Raw genomic sequence first — 20,165 nt, 5'->3', positions numbered from 1 at the left:
ACATAACAAGATTCAACAACTGAGACATAAACTGAACAAGTTCCACAGACATGTGACTAACAGAAATTTAATAATGTGTCTCTGAACAAGGGGGGGAGGTGTCAAAATCAAAAGTAACAGTCAGTATCTGGTGAGGCCACCAGCTGCATTAAGTACTGCAGAGCATCTCCTCCTCATGGACTGCACCAGATTTGCCCGTTCTTGCTGTGAGATGTTACCCCAATCTTCCACCAAGGCACCTGCAAGTTCCCGGACATTTCTGGGGGGAATGGCCCTAGCCTTCACCCTCCGATCCAACAGGTCCCAGACGTGCTCAACGGGATTGAGATCCGTGCTCTTCGCTGGCCATGGCAGAACACAGATATTTCTGTCTTGCACGAAATCACGCACAGAACGAGTATGGCTGGTGGCATTGTCATGCTGGTGGGTCATGTCAGGATGAGCCTGCAGGAAGGGTACCACATGAGGGAGGAGGAGGTCTTTCCTGTAACGCACAGTGTTGAGATTGCCTGCAATGACAATATGCTCAGTCCAATGATTCTGTGACACACTGCCCCAGACCATGACGGACCCTCCACCTCAAAATCGGTCCCGTTCCAGAGTACGGGCCTCGGTGTAACGCTCATTCCTTTGACGATAAATGCGAATCCGACCATCAACCCAGGTGAAACAAAACCGTGACTCGTCAGTGAAGAAAACTTTTTGCCAGTCCTGTCTGGTCCAGTGACGCTGGGTTTGTGCCCATAGGCGACATTGTTGCCGGTGATGTCTGGTGAGGACCTGCCTTACAACAGGCCTACAAGCCCTCAGTCCAGTCTCTCTCAGCCTATTGCGGACTGTTTGAGCACTGATGGCGAGATTGTGCGTTCCTGGTGTAACTCGGGCAGTTGTTGTTGCCATCCTGTACCTGTCCCGCAGGTGTGATGTTCTGATGTACCAATCCTGTGCAGATGTTGTTACATGTGGTCTGCCACTGCGAGGATGATCAGCTGTCCGTCCTGTCTCCCTGTAGCGCTGTCTTAGGCATCTCACAGTACGGACATTGCAATTTATTGCCTTGGCCACATCTGCAGTCCTCATGCCTCCTTACAGCATACCTAAGGCACATTTACACAGTTGAGCAGGCACCCTGGGCATTTTTCTTTGTGTTTTTCAGAGTCAGTAGAAAGGACTCTTTAGTGTCCTAAGTTTTTATAAGTGTGACCTTATTTGCCTATCGTCTGTAAGCTATTAGTGTTTTAACGACGTGCATGTTCATGTGCGTGTTCATTAATTGTTTATGGTTCATTGAACAAGCATGGGAAACAGTGTTTAAACCCTTTACAATGAAGATCTGTGAAGTTATTTGGATTTTTACAAATTATCTTTGAAAGACAGGATCCTGAAAAGGGGCATTTCTTTTTTTTTGCTGAGTTTATATATATACCGGCAGGTTCATTAATTTTTGGACATCGACCAAGTTATTATTATTTTAGCTGTCTACCACAGCATGTTAGAGATTAAATAAAATAATGAATATGTTGTTACATCCAAATCTGGTGAACGTTGTAGGAATTACTGCACTTTTTATATGTTGTCTCCCCCACTTTTTAAGGGATCAAAAGTAATTGGACATTTGGCTGCGCAGCTGTTCCATGGCCAGGTGTGTGTTATTCCCTCATCAGTTAATTTACAAATTGATTTCAAGTGTGGCATTTGCATTTGGAATCTATTGCTCAATATGAAGTCCAAAGAGCTATCACTGCCAGTGAAGCAAGGCATCATTAGGCTGAACAATCTAATCAAACCCATCAGAGAGATAGCAAAAACAATAGGTGTATAGGTGTGGCCAAATCAACTATTTGGTACATTCTTAAAAAGAAAGAACGCACTGGTGAGCTCAGGAACACCAAAAGGCCCAGAAGACCCCGGAAATCAACTGTGGTGGGGATGACAGAATTTTATTTTCTCTGGTGAAGATAACCCCCTTCACAACAGTTGGCCAGATAATGAACGCCCTCCAGGAGGTAAGTGTATCTGTCTCAAAGTCAACAATCAAGAGAAGACTTCACCAGACGGTCTACCACAAGATGTAAAACATTGATAAGCCTCAAAAACAGGAAGCCCAGATTAGAGTTTGCCAAAAAACGTCTTAAAAAACCTGTACAGTTCTGGAACTGATGAGTCAAATATCAACTTGTACCAAAATGATGAGAAGAGAAGAGTATGGAGAAGGGAATGAACTGCTCATGATCCAAAGCTTACCACCTCATCTGTGAAGCATGGTGGTGGTAGTAGTATGCTGTGGGCATGTGTGGCTGCCAATGGAACTGGTTCCCCTGTATTTATTGATAATGTGACTGCTGACAAGCAGCAGAATGAATTCTGAAGTGTCTAGGGCTATATTATCTGCTCAGATTCAGCGAAATGCTTCAAAATTCATTAGACGGAGCTTCACAGTGCAGATGGACAATGTCCCGACGCATACTGCGAAAGCAACCCAATACATTTTTAAGGCAAATAAGTGGAATGTTCTGCAATGGCCAAGTCAATCACCAGACCTGAATCCAATTGAGCATGCATTTCACTTGCTGAAGGAAAAACGCCCCAAAAAAAGCAGGAACAGAAGACAGTTTCAGTAAAGGACTGGCAGAGCATCACCAGGGAAGAAACCCAGCATCTGGCGATGTCTATGGGTTCCAGACTTCAGGCAATCATTGACTGCGAAGAATTTGCAAACAAGCCATTTGCAAACCATTTAATTTATGATTATGTTAGTTTGTCCAATTACTTTTGAGCCCCTAAAATTGGGGGGCTATGTATAAAAATGGTTGTAATTCCTACACGGTTCATACAATAATTTTGACAAAACCATTCAATTATAGATGAAAGTCTACACTTAAAGCACATCTTGATGATTTATTTTCCAAATCCATTTTGGTGGCGTACAGAGCCAAAAGTAAGCACATTCGGTCACTGTCCAAATACTTATGGACCTGACTGTGTTTTTCTTATTTTTTTTCCAGTTTTTGTTGTTTCTCTGTAATACTAGCCACCTAACAATTTTATGAAGTTGGCTTAAGCTAGCCAAGATTGGGAACCTATCTCGCAACCTCAACTGGCCACCAAGAAGCCATTTCAGGCTATCAATCAAGTTAGAGTAGCTATCTTAGCTGGCATGACTCTACAAAAGCAAGCAATTACTAAATGTACTGAATAAGACTCAAATTCCTTTAAAGATTTTACCAAGATTTTAGCAGAAATGCAGAGAAGCCTTTCCTTAAAAAAATAACCACCCGTCAGGAGGATACAGACAGCTCAAGACATATGCAGAAAAATGAACATATTTTTGACATAGAATTAAGCATAATGATTATGTCTCTAGATTGCAGGAAAAAGCTGTTTCAGGTGTTTGAAAAATGCTAAATTCTCCATCTTCACCCCCCAGCCATCCTCACATACTTTGTGCCACCTCTGATTTCTGGGGTGCATGACGATTTAACAAGTGACATCAATAAGGGATCATAGCTTTCACCTGGATTTACCTGGTCAGTCTATGTCATGGAAAGAGCAGGTGTTGGTTAGGGCTTGTAAGTAAGCATTACACTGTAAGGTCTACACCGGTTGTATTCGGCGCATGTGACAAATAAAATTTGATTTAATCGTACTATTTTGTATACTCAGTGTATATATGCACTATACAGTCATACCTATGGATTGTGCACTGATGACATGGGGTATCTGCCTACTTAGTGACACCCACAGTACACAATTCTGAAGAGTTTACACAAATTGTAGCTCTTATTACAGGCTGGTGCCTTTACATGGAGGGCGACGGCTGTCGGTGACGATAAGCAAGTAAACATTTACTGTAATATTGACATGCAAAAAAGGAATCGCTATAACAACACAAGTATGTATAAAAAGCATTTACATTCAACAGAAATTATTTACCCAAAAATAGATTAGAAAACAATGATTTTCAGACATGACTCTGTAAACTGGTCATGTTAGCCAACTAACTGAGGGGCAAGATAGCTGGTCTGTTTCATCACGTTGTAGTATTCAAGTCCAGGACTTGGACTTGTCTCAGACTCGACCAGTGATAACTCGGACTTACACTCTAACAATGGTGAGGTTGTTGTGAGAAAGTCTCTCTTCCTTGCTAATTCAACATGCTAGCAGGTACAATAGCTACCGAATTACTTTTTACAATTGCATTTTAGTCATTTAGTAGATGCTCTTATCCAGAGCGACTTACTCACTAACTGAGCATTCATCTTAAGGTAGCTAGGTGAGACAACCACATAACATAATCATAGTAAGATAAACTTTTTCCAAATAAAGCAACAACCAGCAAAGTAAGCGCAAGTAAGAAAAGGCAAGTGTGAGTTTTAGTGCAAGAAAGCAAGGGTGACATTTTTGTTATATACATTTTTTTTGCAAGCTATCCTGTCTAATGTGCAAGACTCCACATTCTCGTAATATAGGTAAAAAATGTTGGACCACAGCCTTTTGCAGGTTAACAGTAGGGTTTGTTCGGACTGAAGGTGCAGTACCAAGGGACTCGTGACTCGACTTGGGACTCGACTATAAAATACTCAGACTTGTACTTGGACTCAAGGTTGAGAGACTTGACTATATCACTAGGCTATCACCATGCAGGCTTCGTAATCTACTGTGATTGGTCAACAAAGGCAAACCTCAGTGGTTTTCACATGAAATTCCGCTGCACCCCCTGGATAGCCTAGAACGTTTCTCCCTCTGCCACTTAGCATAATTGAAAATCGATGGGCCCCTGGTCGATGGTGCCGCCTGCCGCTCTCCGTCTGCAAGCTCAAACAAACCCTACTGTTAACCTTTTCATTGATTGCAACATTACAACCGTGACTTCACTCAAATTGTAATTGTCCACAAAGTAAAATTGTACATTATAGCACTTGTTCTCTCTCTTTTCCTGTTTCTTGTAGGCTTTTGGGTAGTATTGGTGAATCATTATTGGTGCCATGTCTATTGCATAGACAGAGAGGCATATCTTTTTTCGATGTCACTCACAGCAGTAGAGCCGCTTCTCTTGAAATGTTTTATTTACACTGTAACAGAACACCCTTAAGGTGCACCTGCAGGGATGTAGTGGAGGCTAAATGCACAGAAACACCTTTTATTTTGTGAATAGCATATACGCACTTATTTACAAAAAATGTACATTGTTTGTATTCCCCATTCTAGGACAAAAATGGAAATAAGCCCTCTGGGATTGTTTTTGCCTCCATTGTTTTAAATAATCCATCAATTAAGTTGAATATGTGTGGAGCCTTGAGAGGTAGCCACTTAAAGTAACTGTGCAGTGTTTCCAGATTTCTATTAAATATGACCGATAATTAATTACAATATGAGTGAAATAGTTTTCCGTCCAAAAAATGGTCATTAAGTATATTAACAAGAGTCGATTCAATCTAAGTAACATAAGAAAAAAATCCCCATCAAAATCCGTCAATTTAATCCGTCAGTCTCAATCCACCTACACAGGGTGTCGCACTTCAGCATCTGCGGTGAAAGGTGGCAGAGCTAGAGCAGGGTTTGTTAGACTATGAGACATCCAGAAAATCGGTCTTCTCATGAAAATTAAAATGTCTGTAGTGTCCAAACGGTTTGACCTAAAAACTAGTATGACCACTATATGGAAAGGGGAGACTCTGCGACCCCCACACGTGTCACAGGACTCATCTGAAGGTAACCGGTACAAAAATAATAATGGAAGTATGAAGGTAGTTTTGAGCCAAAAACAGGGATTAAATATGTGTAAAGAAATATATGTATTTCCTGAGTTTTATTGAAATATCTCCTAGATTTAGTACAGACACTTCAACCTTATTTCTTATGATTTGTTTTTGGACTGTCTTTTTTCCCCCATTTATGAATGTGTTATTCAATGCTTTTTCTGGGCTATAGTAGTGTAGGCCAAATTTAAGATGACTTTTTTTTTATACTTAAAGGGGTCCTAAAAAACTAAAAATTAAAAAACGAAATGATCCATACATATAATGACCATCTTTAAACAATTCCGTACCTCAACAACATAAGTGTGGGAAGATACCAGTCATTAAAAATATTCATGTGATCACTGATTGGCCAGCTCAGCCAATGAGCCAAAAAATGACATTGTGTTCTATGAAGAAATAGCAAGCATTTTTTTAAACGGTCTATTTAAGTTTCAGGTGGGTTTATTTAAAGTGTTTTTTCTCCAATTTATGCATCAGCCACAAATACAAGTATAGAACAAGTCAACAACATTATTTGGGTATGAGTTAACTGAATATGATTTTCACTGGACAGTTACTCTAATTTCCATGCCCTCACTAGCACCACAATCCATGTAGTCAGCCTGGAACGCGCCCACTGGCTTGAAAATGAATACAGCTGACCTCCATAGGCTAGTTAACAGTGTGGCTAGCTACTCAATCTGCCACCACAGTTATTGCCTGCTATTTTTCCATAAGGAGGAGAGACCTGAGAGAGCAGATAGCTGTGTTTGCAAGTTTGATCTTGAAGAGATCATTTAGGTTGTAACTTCATAGGTAATAAAAGCACTTTTGTTGGAAATGTACTGTCTCACGAGCCTCTGTACTAGAAACTTGCCACAATATGAAACTGATGTTTTTATCTTGAAAGTTTGTAAACCTCATTTACAGGCAATGACTAACTTCCGGCGCCGACAGAGATGGCCGCCTCGCTTCGCGTTCCTAGGAAACTATGCAGTTTTTTGTTTTTTTACGTGTTATTTCTTACACTAGTACCCCAGGTCATCTTAGGTTTCTTTACATACAGCCGAGAAGAACTACTGAATATGAGATCAGCGTCAACTCACCATCAGTACGACCAAGAATATGTTTTTCGCGATGCGGATCCTGTGTTCTGCCTTACAACCAGTGTAACCGAGTGGATCACATGCAGCGACCAAAAAAAAAAACGACTCAGAAAAAGAGGGAAACGAAGCGGTCTTCTGGTCAGACTCCGGAGACGGGCACATCGTGCACCACTCCCTAGCATTCTTCTTGCCAATGTCCAGTCTCTTGACAACAAGGTTGATGAAATCCGAGCAAGGGTAGCATTCCAGAGGGACATCAGAGACTGTAACGTTCTTTGCTTCACGGAAACATGGATAACTGGAGAGACGCAATCCGAAGCGGTGCAGCCAGCGGGTTTCTCCACGCATCGCGCCGACAGAAACAAACATCTTTCTGGTAAGAAGACGGGCGGGGGCGTATGTCTTATGGCCAACGTGACATGGTGTGATGAAAGAAACATACAGGAACTCAAATCCTTCTGTTCACCTGATTTAGAATTCCTCACAATCAAATGTAGACCGCATTATCTACCAAGAGAATTCTCTTCGATTATAATCACAGCCGTATATATCCCCCCAAGCAGACACATCGATGGCTCTGAACGAACTTTATTTAACTCTCTGCAAACTGGAAACGATTTATCCGGAGGCTGCATTCATTGTAGCTGGGGATTTTAACAAGGCTAATCTGAAAACAAGACTCCCTAAATTTTATCAGCATATCGATTGCGCAACCAGGGGTGGAAAGACCCTGGATCATTGTTACTCTAACTTCCGCGACGCATATAAGGCCCTGCCCCGCCCCCTTTCGGAAAAGCTGACCACGACTCCATTTTGTTGATCCCTGCCTACAGACAGAAACTAAAACAAGAGGCTCCCACGCTGAGGTCTGTCCAACGCTGGTCCGACCAAGCTGACTCCACACTCCAAGACTGCTTCCATCACGTGGACTGGGAGATGTTTCGTATTGCGTCAGACAACAACATTGACGAATACGCTGATACGGTGTGCGAGTTCATTAGAACGTGCGTTGAAGATGTCGTTCCCATAGCAACGATTAAAACATTCCCTAACCAGAAACCGTGGATTGATGGCAGCATTCGTGTGAAACTGAAGGCACGAACCACTGCTTTTAATCAGGGCAAGGTGTCTGGTAACATGACTGAATACAAACAGTGCAGCTATTCCCTCCGCAAGGCTATCAAACAAGCTAAGCGCCAGTACAGAGACAAAGTAGAATCTCAATTCAACGGCTCAGACACAAGAGGTATGTGGCAGGGTCTACAGTCAATCACGGACTACAGGAAGAAACCCAGCCCAGTCACGGACCAGGATGTCTTGCTCCCAGGCAGACTAAATAACTTTTTGCCCGCTTTGAGGACAATACAGTGCCACTGACACGGCCTGCAACGGAAACATGCGGTCTCTCCTTCACTGCAGCCGAAGTGAGTAAGACATTTAAACGTGTTAACCCTCGCAAGGCTGCAGGCCCAGACGGCATCCCCAGCCGCGCCCTCAGAGCATGCGCAGACCAGCTGGCCGGTGTGTTTACGGACATATTCAATCAATCCCTATACCAGTCTGCTGTTCCCACATGCTTCAAGAGGGCCACCATTGTTCCTGTTCCCAAGAAAGCTAAGGTAACTGAGCTAAACGACTACCGCCCGTAGCACTCACATCCGTCATCATGAAGTGCTTTGAGAGACTAGTCAAGGACCATATCACCTCCACCCTACCTGACACCCTTGACCCACTCCAATTTGCTTACCGCCCAAATAGGTCCACAGACGATGCAATCTCAACCACACTGCACACTGCCCTAACCCATCTGGACAAGAGGAATACCTATGTGAGAATGCTGTTCATCGACTACAGCTCGGCATTCAACACCATAGTACCCTCCAAGCTCGTCATCAAGCTCGAGACCCTGGGTCTCGACCCCGCCCTGTGCAACTGGGTACTGGACTTCCTGACGGGCAGCCCCCAGGTGGTGAGGGTAGGCAACAACATCTCCTCCCCGCTGATCCTCAACACTGGGGCCCCACAAGGGTGCGTTCTGAGCCCTCTCCTGTACTCCCTGTTCACCCACGACTGCGTGGCCATGCACGCCTCCAACTCAATCATCAAGTTTGCGGACGACACAACAGTGGTAGGCTTGATTACCAACAACGACGAGACGGCCTACAGGGAGGAGGTGAGGGCCCTCGGAGTGTGGTGTCAGGAAAATAACCTCACACTCAACGTCAACAAAACTAAGGAGATGATTGTGGACTTCAGGAAACAGCAGAGGGAACACCCCCCATCCACATCGATGGAACAGTAGTGGAGAGGGTAGCAAGTTTTAAGTTCCTCGGCATACACATCACAGACAAACTGAATTGGTCCACTCACACAGACAGCATCGTGAGGAAGGCGCAGCAGCGCCTCTTCAACCTCAGGAGGCTGAAGAAATTCGGCTTGTCACCAAAAGCACTCACAAACTTCTACAGATGCACAATCGAGAGCATCCTGGCGGGCTGTATCACCGCCTGGTATGGCAACTGCACCGCCCTCAACCGTAAGGCTCTCAGAGGGTAGTGAGGTCTGCACAACGCATCACCGGGGGCAAACTACCTGCCCTCCAGGACACCTACACCACCCGATGCTACAGGAAGGCCATAAAGATCATCAAGGACATCAACCACCCGAGCCACTGCCTGTTCACCCCGCTGCCATCCAGAAGGCGAGGTCAGTACAGGTGCATCAAAGCTGGGACCGAGAGACTGAAAAACAGCTTCTATCTCAAGGCCATCAGACTGTTAAACAGCCACCACTAACATTGAGTGGCTACTGCCAACACACTGTCAATGACACTGACTCTACTCCAGCCACTTTAATCATGGGAATTGATGGGAAATGATGTAAATATATCACTAGCCACTTTAAACAATGCTACCTTATATAATGTTACTTACCCTACATTGTTCATCTCATATGCATACGTTGATACTGTACTCTATATCATCGACTGCATCCTTATGTAATACATGTATCACTAGCCACTTTAACTATGCCACTTGGTTTACATACTTCTCATATGTATATACTGTACTCGATATCATCTACTGTATCTTGCCTATGCTGCTCTGTACCATCACTCATTCATATATCCTTATGTACATATTCTTTATCCCCTTACACTGTGTATGACAGTAGTTTTTTTTGGAATTGTTAGTTAGATTACTTGCTCGTTATTACTGCATTGTCGGAACTAGAAGCACAAGCATTTCGCTACACTCGCATTAACATCTGCTAACCATGTGTATGTGACAAATAAAATTTGATTTGATTTGACTAATATTTAACATCTGCATTTCAACTCTGAATTTGAATATTAAAACATACAGTGCCTTCAGAAAACTTTTTTCACATTTTGTTTGGTTACAGCTTGAATTACAAATGCATTAAATTCAGATTGTTTGATACTGGCCTTAACACACAATACCTGATATGTTTTTCATACCTGAATTGTGTTTTTCAAAATGTGTGCAAATTAATTAGAAATGAAAAGCTGAAATATCTTGTCAACAATTATTCAACCCCTTTGTTATGGCATGCCTAAATAAGTTCAGGAGTAAAAAATATGCTTAACAAGTCACATAATAAGTTGCATTTACTCACTCTGTGTGCAATAATAATATTGAACTTGATTTTTGAATGACTACCTCATCTCTGTAGCCCACATCTGTAAGGTCTCTCGGTTGAGCAGTGAATTTCAAACACAGATTCAAGCACAGGTGAAACAGAGCAGGGCTTGACAGACAGTAAAGGGGTGTGAATACTTTCCAAAGGCGCTGTAGGCCAGTAGAGGCAGATGCTTCTAGCGACTTGCTGGCGCCGAGGAACAGCGTGATGACTCAATCACGATTTATGACATTGTTTGGATGGCTGACCATCTGTGGGTCCATCTGTGGGTCAAATGCAATTTTACATCTAACTAAGATGTTTGGTGCAGTATTTCTCACGTGAAAAAATGTGCACGAAAACTTGTCGTTGAATGCCAAAAACACAATTTAAGAATCCTTACTGTTGAACAATTATTGAAGAAGGGGCGTAGGCTTTGGCTACCGACTTCGGGTTGCCTCAAGAAAAAATGCCTTGTGCACAAACAGCAGTAAAAACCCACACCGAAGACCAAAACGAGCAAAAACATTTTAAAAAATGTCATAATGTGCACAAACTGTTTGGGATGGGAAGCATTCGGACAGTCAAGTCTCTGCATCCGTACTAATGGGAAACAATTTCCACGATCTCCCAGCAGCGCCGTCCGACTATTGGCACTTTCACACGCTATTCGGAACTCTGACATTTCTGACATGCTGATTCGTTGAACGTGTTGTGTATAACTACAACCAGTAGTTGTAGCAAGTCGGAAATGTCAGAGTTTCCTAGTTCTGACTACTGCGTGAACGCGGCATATAACCAACCATAAAGTCAGAGGTCAGAGGGCTGAGTCAGGTACTTTTTAATTTACTACCATCAAAGGGCAAAGTATGATTTGGCTTATCATAGTAATTTACAGTAAGCCATTTGCCATTTCCTTGTATGATAGCCTATAAACAGCATTGATCTGCATGACAATCTCAGAGCACACTTGAGGCTGTTTCTTACAAGGTAAGCATTCTCACTTCTTCGTGTTTTTAGGCTCCTAATGGCTCAGATGCAGTTTCTCCAAGGCTTTGGCTTACTTTTACTTTTATATATAGTCAAGATTTGTTTCGTAGATTTGATGTACATTTAAGTAAAAGTACAATGGATCCGACTTCAAATGCCCTCTCAAAGGATGATCATTATGCAGCTGAAGCAAACACCTGTACACAGATCTCATAAGTAACTGATATTAAGCATAAATAAAATATGACATGATTATATATACATCAATATAAATGTATTACATTATTTTATTAATATTATATTAGGTATATAATAATAATAATTGCTAGACCTCTGATATGTTTACTGTTATACCCTAAACCTATACCGACCCCTGTAAACTGACTGAATGACCTGTTGTAATTTTTGTAGTTGTTGTGGTTGTTCTTATTACTATTATTGTATCTCTGCACACAGTATGTCTGTACGTTTTGTCCGAATATGTGAGGATGCGGATAAAAGAGAGATTGAGATCGTTGGGCCTATCAATGAATCCATGGGACTTGCTGAGACTTTCCTACAGACCTCCCAATTTCATAGAATCATGAAAGGTGCAGCAAATGTGCCCAACTTTATCTACATATTATTTAACTTTCCCCGAGCAAATAAATTGACACATAATTACAGAATCCTGAATCATTTGTATTAATGGTAAATAAAAACATGTATTTTGAGACTACTGTCCAAAACAGAGATAAACTCACAATAATGAGAGTCTAGAATGTCATGTCTTGTTTATTTAACTGTATGGCTGAATTTTGGCATCGTGTGTTCTAAAAATAACTTTCAAGCTTACTTTGCAAACTAATCAGAAATTGAAATGTGAAATCTTTTTTCCAGAAAAAAATGAAATTTGTCATGACTACATTTTTGGATGTTGCTTTAAAGGAGGTACAGTATAACAATGGAGGTATTATCAGTGGGAATATTTGTTCTTTGACAAACACATTGGTGTTCTAATTTCCCTGACTTAAATCGTTATGGGTTTATTGCACTGATATTGATTTATATTTAAGATAAATGTATGGGCATCCATTCTACTATGCCATATCAATGGGAGGTGGAGAATGGATGTGGCTGGTCACGTATCCCAGATAATGAGGGCATTGAGAGAGACTACTGTGACCCAGCAAAGACAGAGAGGTCTGTATGCCCAAAACATATATTTTTAACTGAGAGACAATTACAACATGTTTCAAATGAATTAAAAGGTGTTTTTTATGCCCTAGCCATGGAATACCACCGGTGAACTTTATCCTCATGATCCGCGGTTACAGCAAAGTTCGGCGACTTGCTACGGTTTCCTCCCTGGACCAACCAGAAGCTGTCCTTGCTACCAAGTGGGCTTGGTACTGGGAAGAAGAGGATGAATGCTGGAATGCATTTTGGTCATCAGTATGTAGTGATACCTAATTTCACCCTCTAATATGGCACAAAGAAAAGAAGAAAGAAAGTATCCCTAAAGTGTGTGTGTGTGTGTGTGTACTAAGACTGTGGAGGACCTAGAGAGGGTGTACAGGGATCCCTCTCTTGGCTCAGTGTTTGAGTTCACTGCTGGACGACACACCTATGAAGTCAATTTGGAAGGTAGGCTGATATTATTTACCTGCTTTAGTATCAACCTGCTTTACTTTCTGAACTGAGAAAGATATGATTTTTTAGACATGATCCAGAGTAACAAGAGCTCACACACCCTAAGATGGGTCAGAAGACGTCCGATCTTCAACTCTGCCATAGATGTTCAGAGAGCAATTTGGTAAGAGTGAAACACAGCTAATGTAATTAATACCACATTCAAATAATCTAGGCAAGATCATTTAATTAAGCAATTATGCTTTAAAAAAAATATAAGCCTATATTCATGTTTTGTATAGTAGTACATTAGTGGTAGAGATGTAGTAGATCGGGAGGATATGAAGAGGGACAAACAGTAAGGAAATAGGTCACAGACAGGAGAGACCAAGGTGACACTACCTCCCGTTGCTGGGGGAATATATGGTCCTGGAAGTTTATGCCTCCAAATTTGTAATAGCTTACACTTCCGTTCAAACATTTGGGGTCACTTAGAAATGTCCTTGTTTTTGAATGAAAAGCACATTTTTTGTCCATTTTAAAATAACATCAAATTAATCAGAAATACAGTGTAGACATTGTTAATGTTGTAAATGACTGCTGTAGCTGGAAACAGCAGATTTTATTTGATGGAATATCTATTTGGCGTACAGAGGCCCATTATCAGCAACCATCACTCCTGTGTTCCAATGGCACGTTGTGTTAGCTAATCCAAGTTTATACTTTTAAAAGGCTAATAGATGATTAGAAAACCCTTTTGCAATTATGTTAGCACAGCTGAAAACTGTTGTTCTGATTAATGAAGCATTACAACTGGCCTTCTTTAGACTAGTTGAGTATCTGTAGCATCAGCATTTGTGGGTTCAATTACAGGCTCAAAATGGCCAGAAACAAAGATCTTTCTTCTGAAACTCGTCCGTCTATTCTTGTTCTGAGAAATGAAGGCTATTCAATGTGAGAAATTGCCAAGAAACTGAAGATCTGGTACAACGCTGTGTACTACTCCCTTCACAGAACAGCGCAAACTGGCTCTAAACAGAATAGATAGAGGAATGGGAGGCCCTGGTGCACAACTGAGCAAGAGGACAAGTACATTAGAGTGTCTAGTTTGACAAACAGACGCCTCACAAGTCCTCAACTGGCAGCTTCATGAAATAGTACATGCAAAACACCAGTCTCAACGTCAAAAGTGAAGAGGTGACTCCGGGATGCCGGCCTTCTAGGCAGAGTTGCAAAGAAAAAGCCATATCTCAGACTGGCCAATAAAAATAAAATATTAAGATGGGCAAAAGAACAGACACTGGACAGACAAATCTAATTTTGAGGTGTTCGGATCACAAAGAAGAACATTTGTGAGATGCAGAAAAAATGAAAAGATGCTGGAGGAGTTCTTGATGCCAACTGTCAAGCATGGTGGAGGCAATGTGATGGTCTGGGGGTGCTTTGATGGTGGTAAAGTGGAGATTTGTACAGGATAAAAGGGATATTGAAGAAGGAAGGCTATCACTCCATTTTGCAATGCCATGCCATACCCTGTGGACGGAGCTTAATTGGAGCCAATTTCCTCCTGCAACAGGACAATGACCCAAAGTAGAGCTCCAAATTATGCAAGAACTATTTAGGGAAGAAGCAGTCAGCTGGTATATATATAATGGAGTGGCAAGCACAGTCACCAGATCTCAACCCTGTTGAGCTGTTGTGGGAGCATCTTGACCGTATGGTACGTAAGAAGTGCCCATCAAGCCGATCCAATTTCTGGGTGAAATCTCTTCAGATTACCTCAACAAATTGATAACTAGAATGGCAAAGGTCTGCAAGGCTGTAATTGCTGCAAATGATTTGATGAAATCAAAGTTTGAAGGACACAATTATTTTACAATTATTTAAAAAAATCATTATTTATAACCTTGTCAATGTCTTAACTATTTCATATTCATTTTGCAACTCATTTCATGTATGTTGTCATGGAAAACAAGGACATTTCTAAGTGACCCCAAACTTTTGAACGGTAGTGTACCTTTAGCCCTGTTTATACCATCTGAACAAGGTGTCATAATACTCCACCCAAAAATACAACGTGAGACCCATAAATACAATACACGGGACCAGACCTGTAATAACAAGTGCACAACAATACACTGGATGAGACCAGTAATAATGAGTACTCAATACACGCAGCACGAAAGCCGAGACAACAAAACACAGGTACTCACAAGACCAACAGACATGGGAACAATAACCGACCAAGACAATGGTGAACAGAGGGCACATATATACAATTACTAATCAGGGGGACAGGGAACCAGGCGTGCATAATGAGGCAGTTCAGTGACGCCTAGAGACTGGTGACGTAGACCTCCGGAACTGGCACACGGAATGAGCAGCAGTACCAGGGGATCCGTGACAAAGACACAATGTATCAAATGAATTGATAGGGAAAGTCTAAAGGGGAGCGAGAGACAGGCATGTGATAGTGATGATGATGACATCATCAAAAATGATATGCTGCCTGTAATATAGCCTAGATAATGATCCGTGGTTAATCCATTCTAATAAAGGGGGTGGTTAAAGACATTCCAGTCAAATGGGTAAAGTTAAGTGTCACAGTGTTGAAGCGTCAATTCATCGACGCTCATCTTTTCCCATTGACTGCACGTATATTGACATAAGCATCAACTCTGTAACAATTGTATTTTCCCATTCGCACCACAAAGCCGACTGGCAGCATGACCAATGGACATAAGCGTCCATTGGTTGATGCCTAACTTTTTGAAAAATTGTGAAAAGAATCACGTTTTCCCATTATATGTTTTTGGATCATAACATTTCCTTGATTAATTGAGTGACAATATATCAATGTATTAGAAACACGACAGGCATAAGGTCAATGGAAAAGGGAAAACGATTAACGTGAAAAAAGGAAAGTGCACTCCAATGACATGTAATGTACACTTCAGTTTTATACAAACCTTCAGTAAAAATACATTGCAGTTCTGAAATCATTATTGGTTCTTGCGATGAAGGGAAATGATCAACTCAAGCTCCAAATGAAACACCATCCCTTGCCGTAACTGCAGCAACAGAATTATGGCTGCCCATTTTAATTACACTTTAATTACGGAGTGTGGGGCCGTCTGTTGTACGGTCTGTAGATTATGGCATGTTTCTGCTTTAATTACGGAGTGTTGGGCCGTCTGTGGTACGGTCTGTAGATTATGGCATGTTTCTGCTTTAATTACGGAGTGTGGGGCCGTCTGTGGTACGGTCTGTAGATTATGGCATGTTTCTGCTTTAATTACGGAGTGTGGGGCCGTCTGTGGTACGGTCTGTAGATTATGGCATGTTACGGCACATTTTGACGTATTTTAGCTGCCAGTCAGACTACACAAAAGGGAAGAGGAAAAAAACTATATTTAGGCATTAATTCTTGAGTAGTTAAAGGTTAAGGTTTTGCATGGTGTTAAAACAGAAAAAGTAAAATTACTAAATGAGTGCCGATCACTGGGGTTGAACTCCCAATCCTCCCAGTTCATTCCTCTCCTTAACCCATCCACAACATAGGCACTCACGTTGCCCCTAGTGGCTTGTATGCAGAAACAATCCGGCCGATGTGCACACATTTTAATACCAGGGGCTCTATTTTAATAACATGGTAGTCGGTGCCAGGCACACCGGTTTGAGTGTGTCAAGAACTGCAACCCTACTGAGTTTTTCACACTCAACAGTTTCCGGTGTGAACCAAGAATGATCCACCACAAAAATGACATCCAGCTAATTTGACACACATGTGAGCAGCAATGGAGTCAACATGGGTCAGCATTTCTGTGGAGTCCATGCCGCGACGAATTTAGGCTGTTCTGAGGGTGCAAACTCAATATTAGGAAGGTATTCCTAATATTTTGTACAGTCGGTGTAAGCCTACTGTAAAATGTAAAAATTACTTTCTAAATGTCCAAAAAATAATCACTGGATAATTTAATGGAAACATGGCTACTGATACCTTTCAGGGGCATCACACTTAATGAGTCCAAACGTTTCACAGAACCTGGACAAAAATAGTGTTCAATATAAATAAGGGGAATGTCTGACTGTTTGGCTATTGTGATATTTTGATGATGCACATAAGGCTACATAAGACTACTTTGTCAGCCTCCGTTGGCAAAATCAATGCCATAACCAATTGCTTTACCACTAAGACCAGTCTTAAATATCCGTAGTTGCCCTCACTGAAATTCAGCGCAAGCCCGTTGATGTTAGACAGGTAAATCGCAGAACCTGGCGTAAGGGCTAGAAAGTGCCAGTGAGATAGATTTGCAATTTTGTCATGTCAAATCTAACGTGTGTTTGACACTTGCGCCTCATTACCGCCAGCCAAAAATAGCTCCCAAGGTGTAATTGCAAGTAAATGGGAGGCCCTTGTTCGGAATGTAATCCTATCACAGCTGTTCATATAAGGATAGTGCAAGGTGTAAATTACCCCTCTATATCCCCTAACTTCTTCCTTAAGCACATCCAATACCAACTCTTCGATTGTGCCACCTTACTGGGACCAGTCTCGATTGCCTGGGATCGGCTTTGAGGTAATGGAAAAACACCCAAAAAGCATAAAACATACATGCATTGTGTTAATGTTCACTGTGGATGGGATGTTACATTAAACGATCAGATTAACTTGTTTGAATACAAACCAGCATCATATTGTTCTGAACAAATTGTATAGCATGTATTACCACACGGTGTCTTCTAAAAGCATGTATTATTGTGTATGAATGAGCTTACGAAGGGTTTTTCTTCACAGAGAGTTATGTTGTCAAGCTCAACAGGTGAACACGAAGATATCAAGGCCCTTTTTGAGAAAACTGTGGTGGGGTTTCAAATACACACCATTGAGAGAGTACAAAACCCAGCCCTGTGGAAGTTCTACGTGCTGTATGTTTCTTTAAAAAATAGTTCACTCAAAATACAAATCTGTTTTTTCTTCTTACCGTGGACGTCTCTGACAGTTTAAGTGCATATTTTGATAATCATGCTAACATTTTGGTATTATGAAAACATGTGGATGATATTTACTGAAACTGATCTCAATTCAAAATAGAAATAACACAGTTAATGAACAAAGTGATTTTCAACACTATACGGCTTCTAATGAGTTATTTTATGATGTTAGCCTTGATTTATGCAACTGTACAGTGATTCTGCATTTACCATTTTAATGACACATTTGTTTGTCTTATTAAATATAAATAATGGAACACTAAAATAGGTTGATTCACGAATATTCCTTTTTAGACAAAGAGATCAAATGAAATCTTCCTTGACAAGCATCAATGAGAAGCAGCTTTTCCATGGTACTGACTCCAAATACGTTGACAGTATTTGCAGAGACAACTTTGACTGGAGAATATGCGGAAAGAATGGAACTTCCTACGGAAAAGGTAGGATGCCAGTACTATGTATGCAATGTTTCAATAAATCCAAATGAATTTTACATTTATATTTTAGTAATTTAGCAGACACTTTTATCCAGAGAGACTTAATAAATGTTGTATTGACAATTTGCTTGTCTATGTCTGTGTGTATTGAATATCATTATGGGATAAATAATGTAATTAAAAATGTTTTCTCTAAAAGTGAAGTCACACATTCTTACATAATGAAGTCTCTGAACACAACTGGTTTAATAAATGTTGTAATTTTATTTTCCCTTACTGTCAGTGTGGACAAAAGCTATATATAAAAAGCAGATTTTTTTTAAACACTAGGCTAAACGTTGTCTAATATATCTTATTTTCAGGAAGTTACTTTGCTAGGGATGCTCAGTACTCACACATATACACCAGCCAGTCAGGATTGAGGTCCATGTTTGTTTGTCAGGTGCTGGTGGGAGACTACACTGTGGGAAACTCCAGATATGAGAAACCACCTCCTAAAGAAACCGGAGGATCCAGCTTCTATGACAGCTGTGTGGACAATATTCAAAACCCCAGAGTGTTTGTAGTTTTTGAAACGCATCAGGTTTACCCCGAGTACCTCATACAGTACAGTGATGGTAACTCCACTGGTAACACTCAGCAAAACCCTGCTCCCCAGCCTGGCCCTGCTCCTCCACCAAACCCTGCTCCCCAGCCTGGCCCTGCTCCTCCACCAAACCCTGCTCCCCAGCCTGGTCCTGCTCCTCCTCCAAACCCTGCTCCCCAGCCTGGTCCTGCTCCTCCACCAAACCCTGCTCCCCACCCTGGCCCTGCTCCTCCACCAAACCCTGCTCCCCAGCCTGGCCCTGCTCCTCCACCAAACCCTGCTCCCCACCCTGGCCCTGCTCCTCCACCAAACCCTGCTCCACAGCCTGGCTCTGCTCCTCCACCAAACCCTGCTCCCCAGCCAAATCCCTCTGATTCAGATGAACCTGAATTGAATTGTTGTGTTCAGTGCTTGATAAGGACTTTCCGTTGGCCATTATACATTTGTGTTTGCTGCTGTGATGATTGACCAGGCCTTAGTGAATACAGTGTGTGTGTGTGTGTGTGTGTGTGTGTGTGGGGGGGGTTTACAAAACACTCCTAGTTTGTGTCATCTGCCGTCAAACTGATTGTCTTCATTTGAACATGTAGTTATTGTCATTTGTAACAATGTGTGTTCTCCATTTGTAATATATCAATTATCAAGTTCAATAAAAAAAGCCAACTTACCCCTATTGCTATATTTGTATTTTATTTACACTGTGTGTACATAATATTAAGTCCACTTGCTGTTCCATGACTGACCGGTTATTTCTCAAAATGGTGAGAGGATCAAAACCAGTCTGTAAACATCTTGTTTTCTGGCTAAAAAGTATGTTCAAAGGAGACTTTCCGTTAAATGCTTTTTGTCTATGACTAGGCTTAATCTGAGTTTTGAAAATTGGTCTTTATTGTGGAGCAATGGATTTCTCTTTGGTTTCCAGACTTGAAGGTGTTATGTTCAAATAATAACACTTTATAAAGTTGGACATAGTAGACTAAAAACAACAGGGAATCATTTCCAAGTGATTTTAATTGAAGAAATCTGTTCCCAAGTATAATAGAGAGAAACATGTGAT

At 41.4% G+C, this 20,165-nt stretch overlaps 1 protein-coding gene across 2 annotated transcripts; it reads left to right on the top strand.

Moving 5' to 3' along the window:
• The first annotated feature begins 11,410 nt into the window (after positions 1–11,410).
• On the top strand, positions 11,411–19,776 carry LOC112217070 (protein mono-ADP-ribosyltransferase PARP12-like). 2 transcript variants are annotated; one of them, XM_024377329.2, is made up of 11 exons: positions 11,411–11,479; positions 11,936–12,069; positions 12,359–12,409; positions 12,535–12,661; positions 12,748–12,913; positions 13,009–13,105; positions 13,181–13,274; positions 17,598–17,670; positions 17,889–18,019; positions 18,380–18,525; positions 18,885–19,776. In XM_024377329.2, the coding sequence occupies exons 2-11, from the start codon at positions 11,937–11,939 to the stop codon at positions 19,574–19,576; spliced, it is 1,710 nt and encodes a 569-aa protein (XP_024233097.2). In that variant the 5' UTR covers positions 11,411–11,479; position 11,936; the 3' UTR covers positions 19,577–19,776. The 2 variants fall into 2 exon arrangements, with proteins under 2 accessions (XP_024233097.2, XP_024233096.2); XM_024377328.2 differs by having other exon boundaries at positions 11,420–12,069.
• The last annotated feature ends 389 nt before the right edge of the window (positions 19,777–20,165 follow it).

The sequence above is a fragment of the Oncorhynchus tshawytscha genome, linkage group LG17, assembly GCF_018296145.1.
Source record: "Oncorhynchus tshawytscha isolate Ot180627B linkage group LG17, Otsh_v2.0, whole genome shotgun sequence".
In the NCBI taxonomy this organism is placed as follows: domain Eukaryota; kingdom Metazoa; phylum Chordata; class Actinopteri; order Salmoniformes; family Salmonidae; genus Oncorhynchus; species Oncorhynchus tshawytscha.
Note: the sequence above shows the minus strand (reverse complement) of the source record. Positions and strands in the feature narration are given on the sequence as shown.

Coding starts and splice junctions, on each gene's coding strand:
- LOC112217070 (XM_024377328.2), top strand. CDS start 11,868: ATGACCTGTTGTAATTTTTGTAGTTGTTGTGGTTGTTCTTATTACTAT. Junction 12,914..13,008: donor GGAATGCATTTTGGTCATCA/GTATGTAGTGAT, acceptor GTGTGTACTAAG/ACTGTGGAGGACCTAGAGAG. Junction 13,106..13,180: donor CTATGAAGTCAATTTGGAAG/GTAGGCTGATAT, acceptor ATGATTTTTTAG/ACATGATCCAGAGTAACAAG.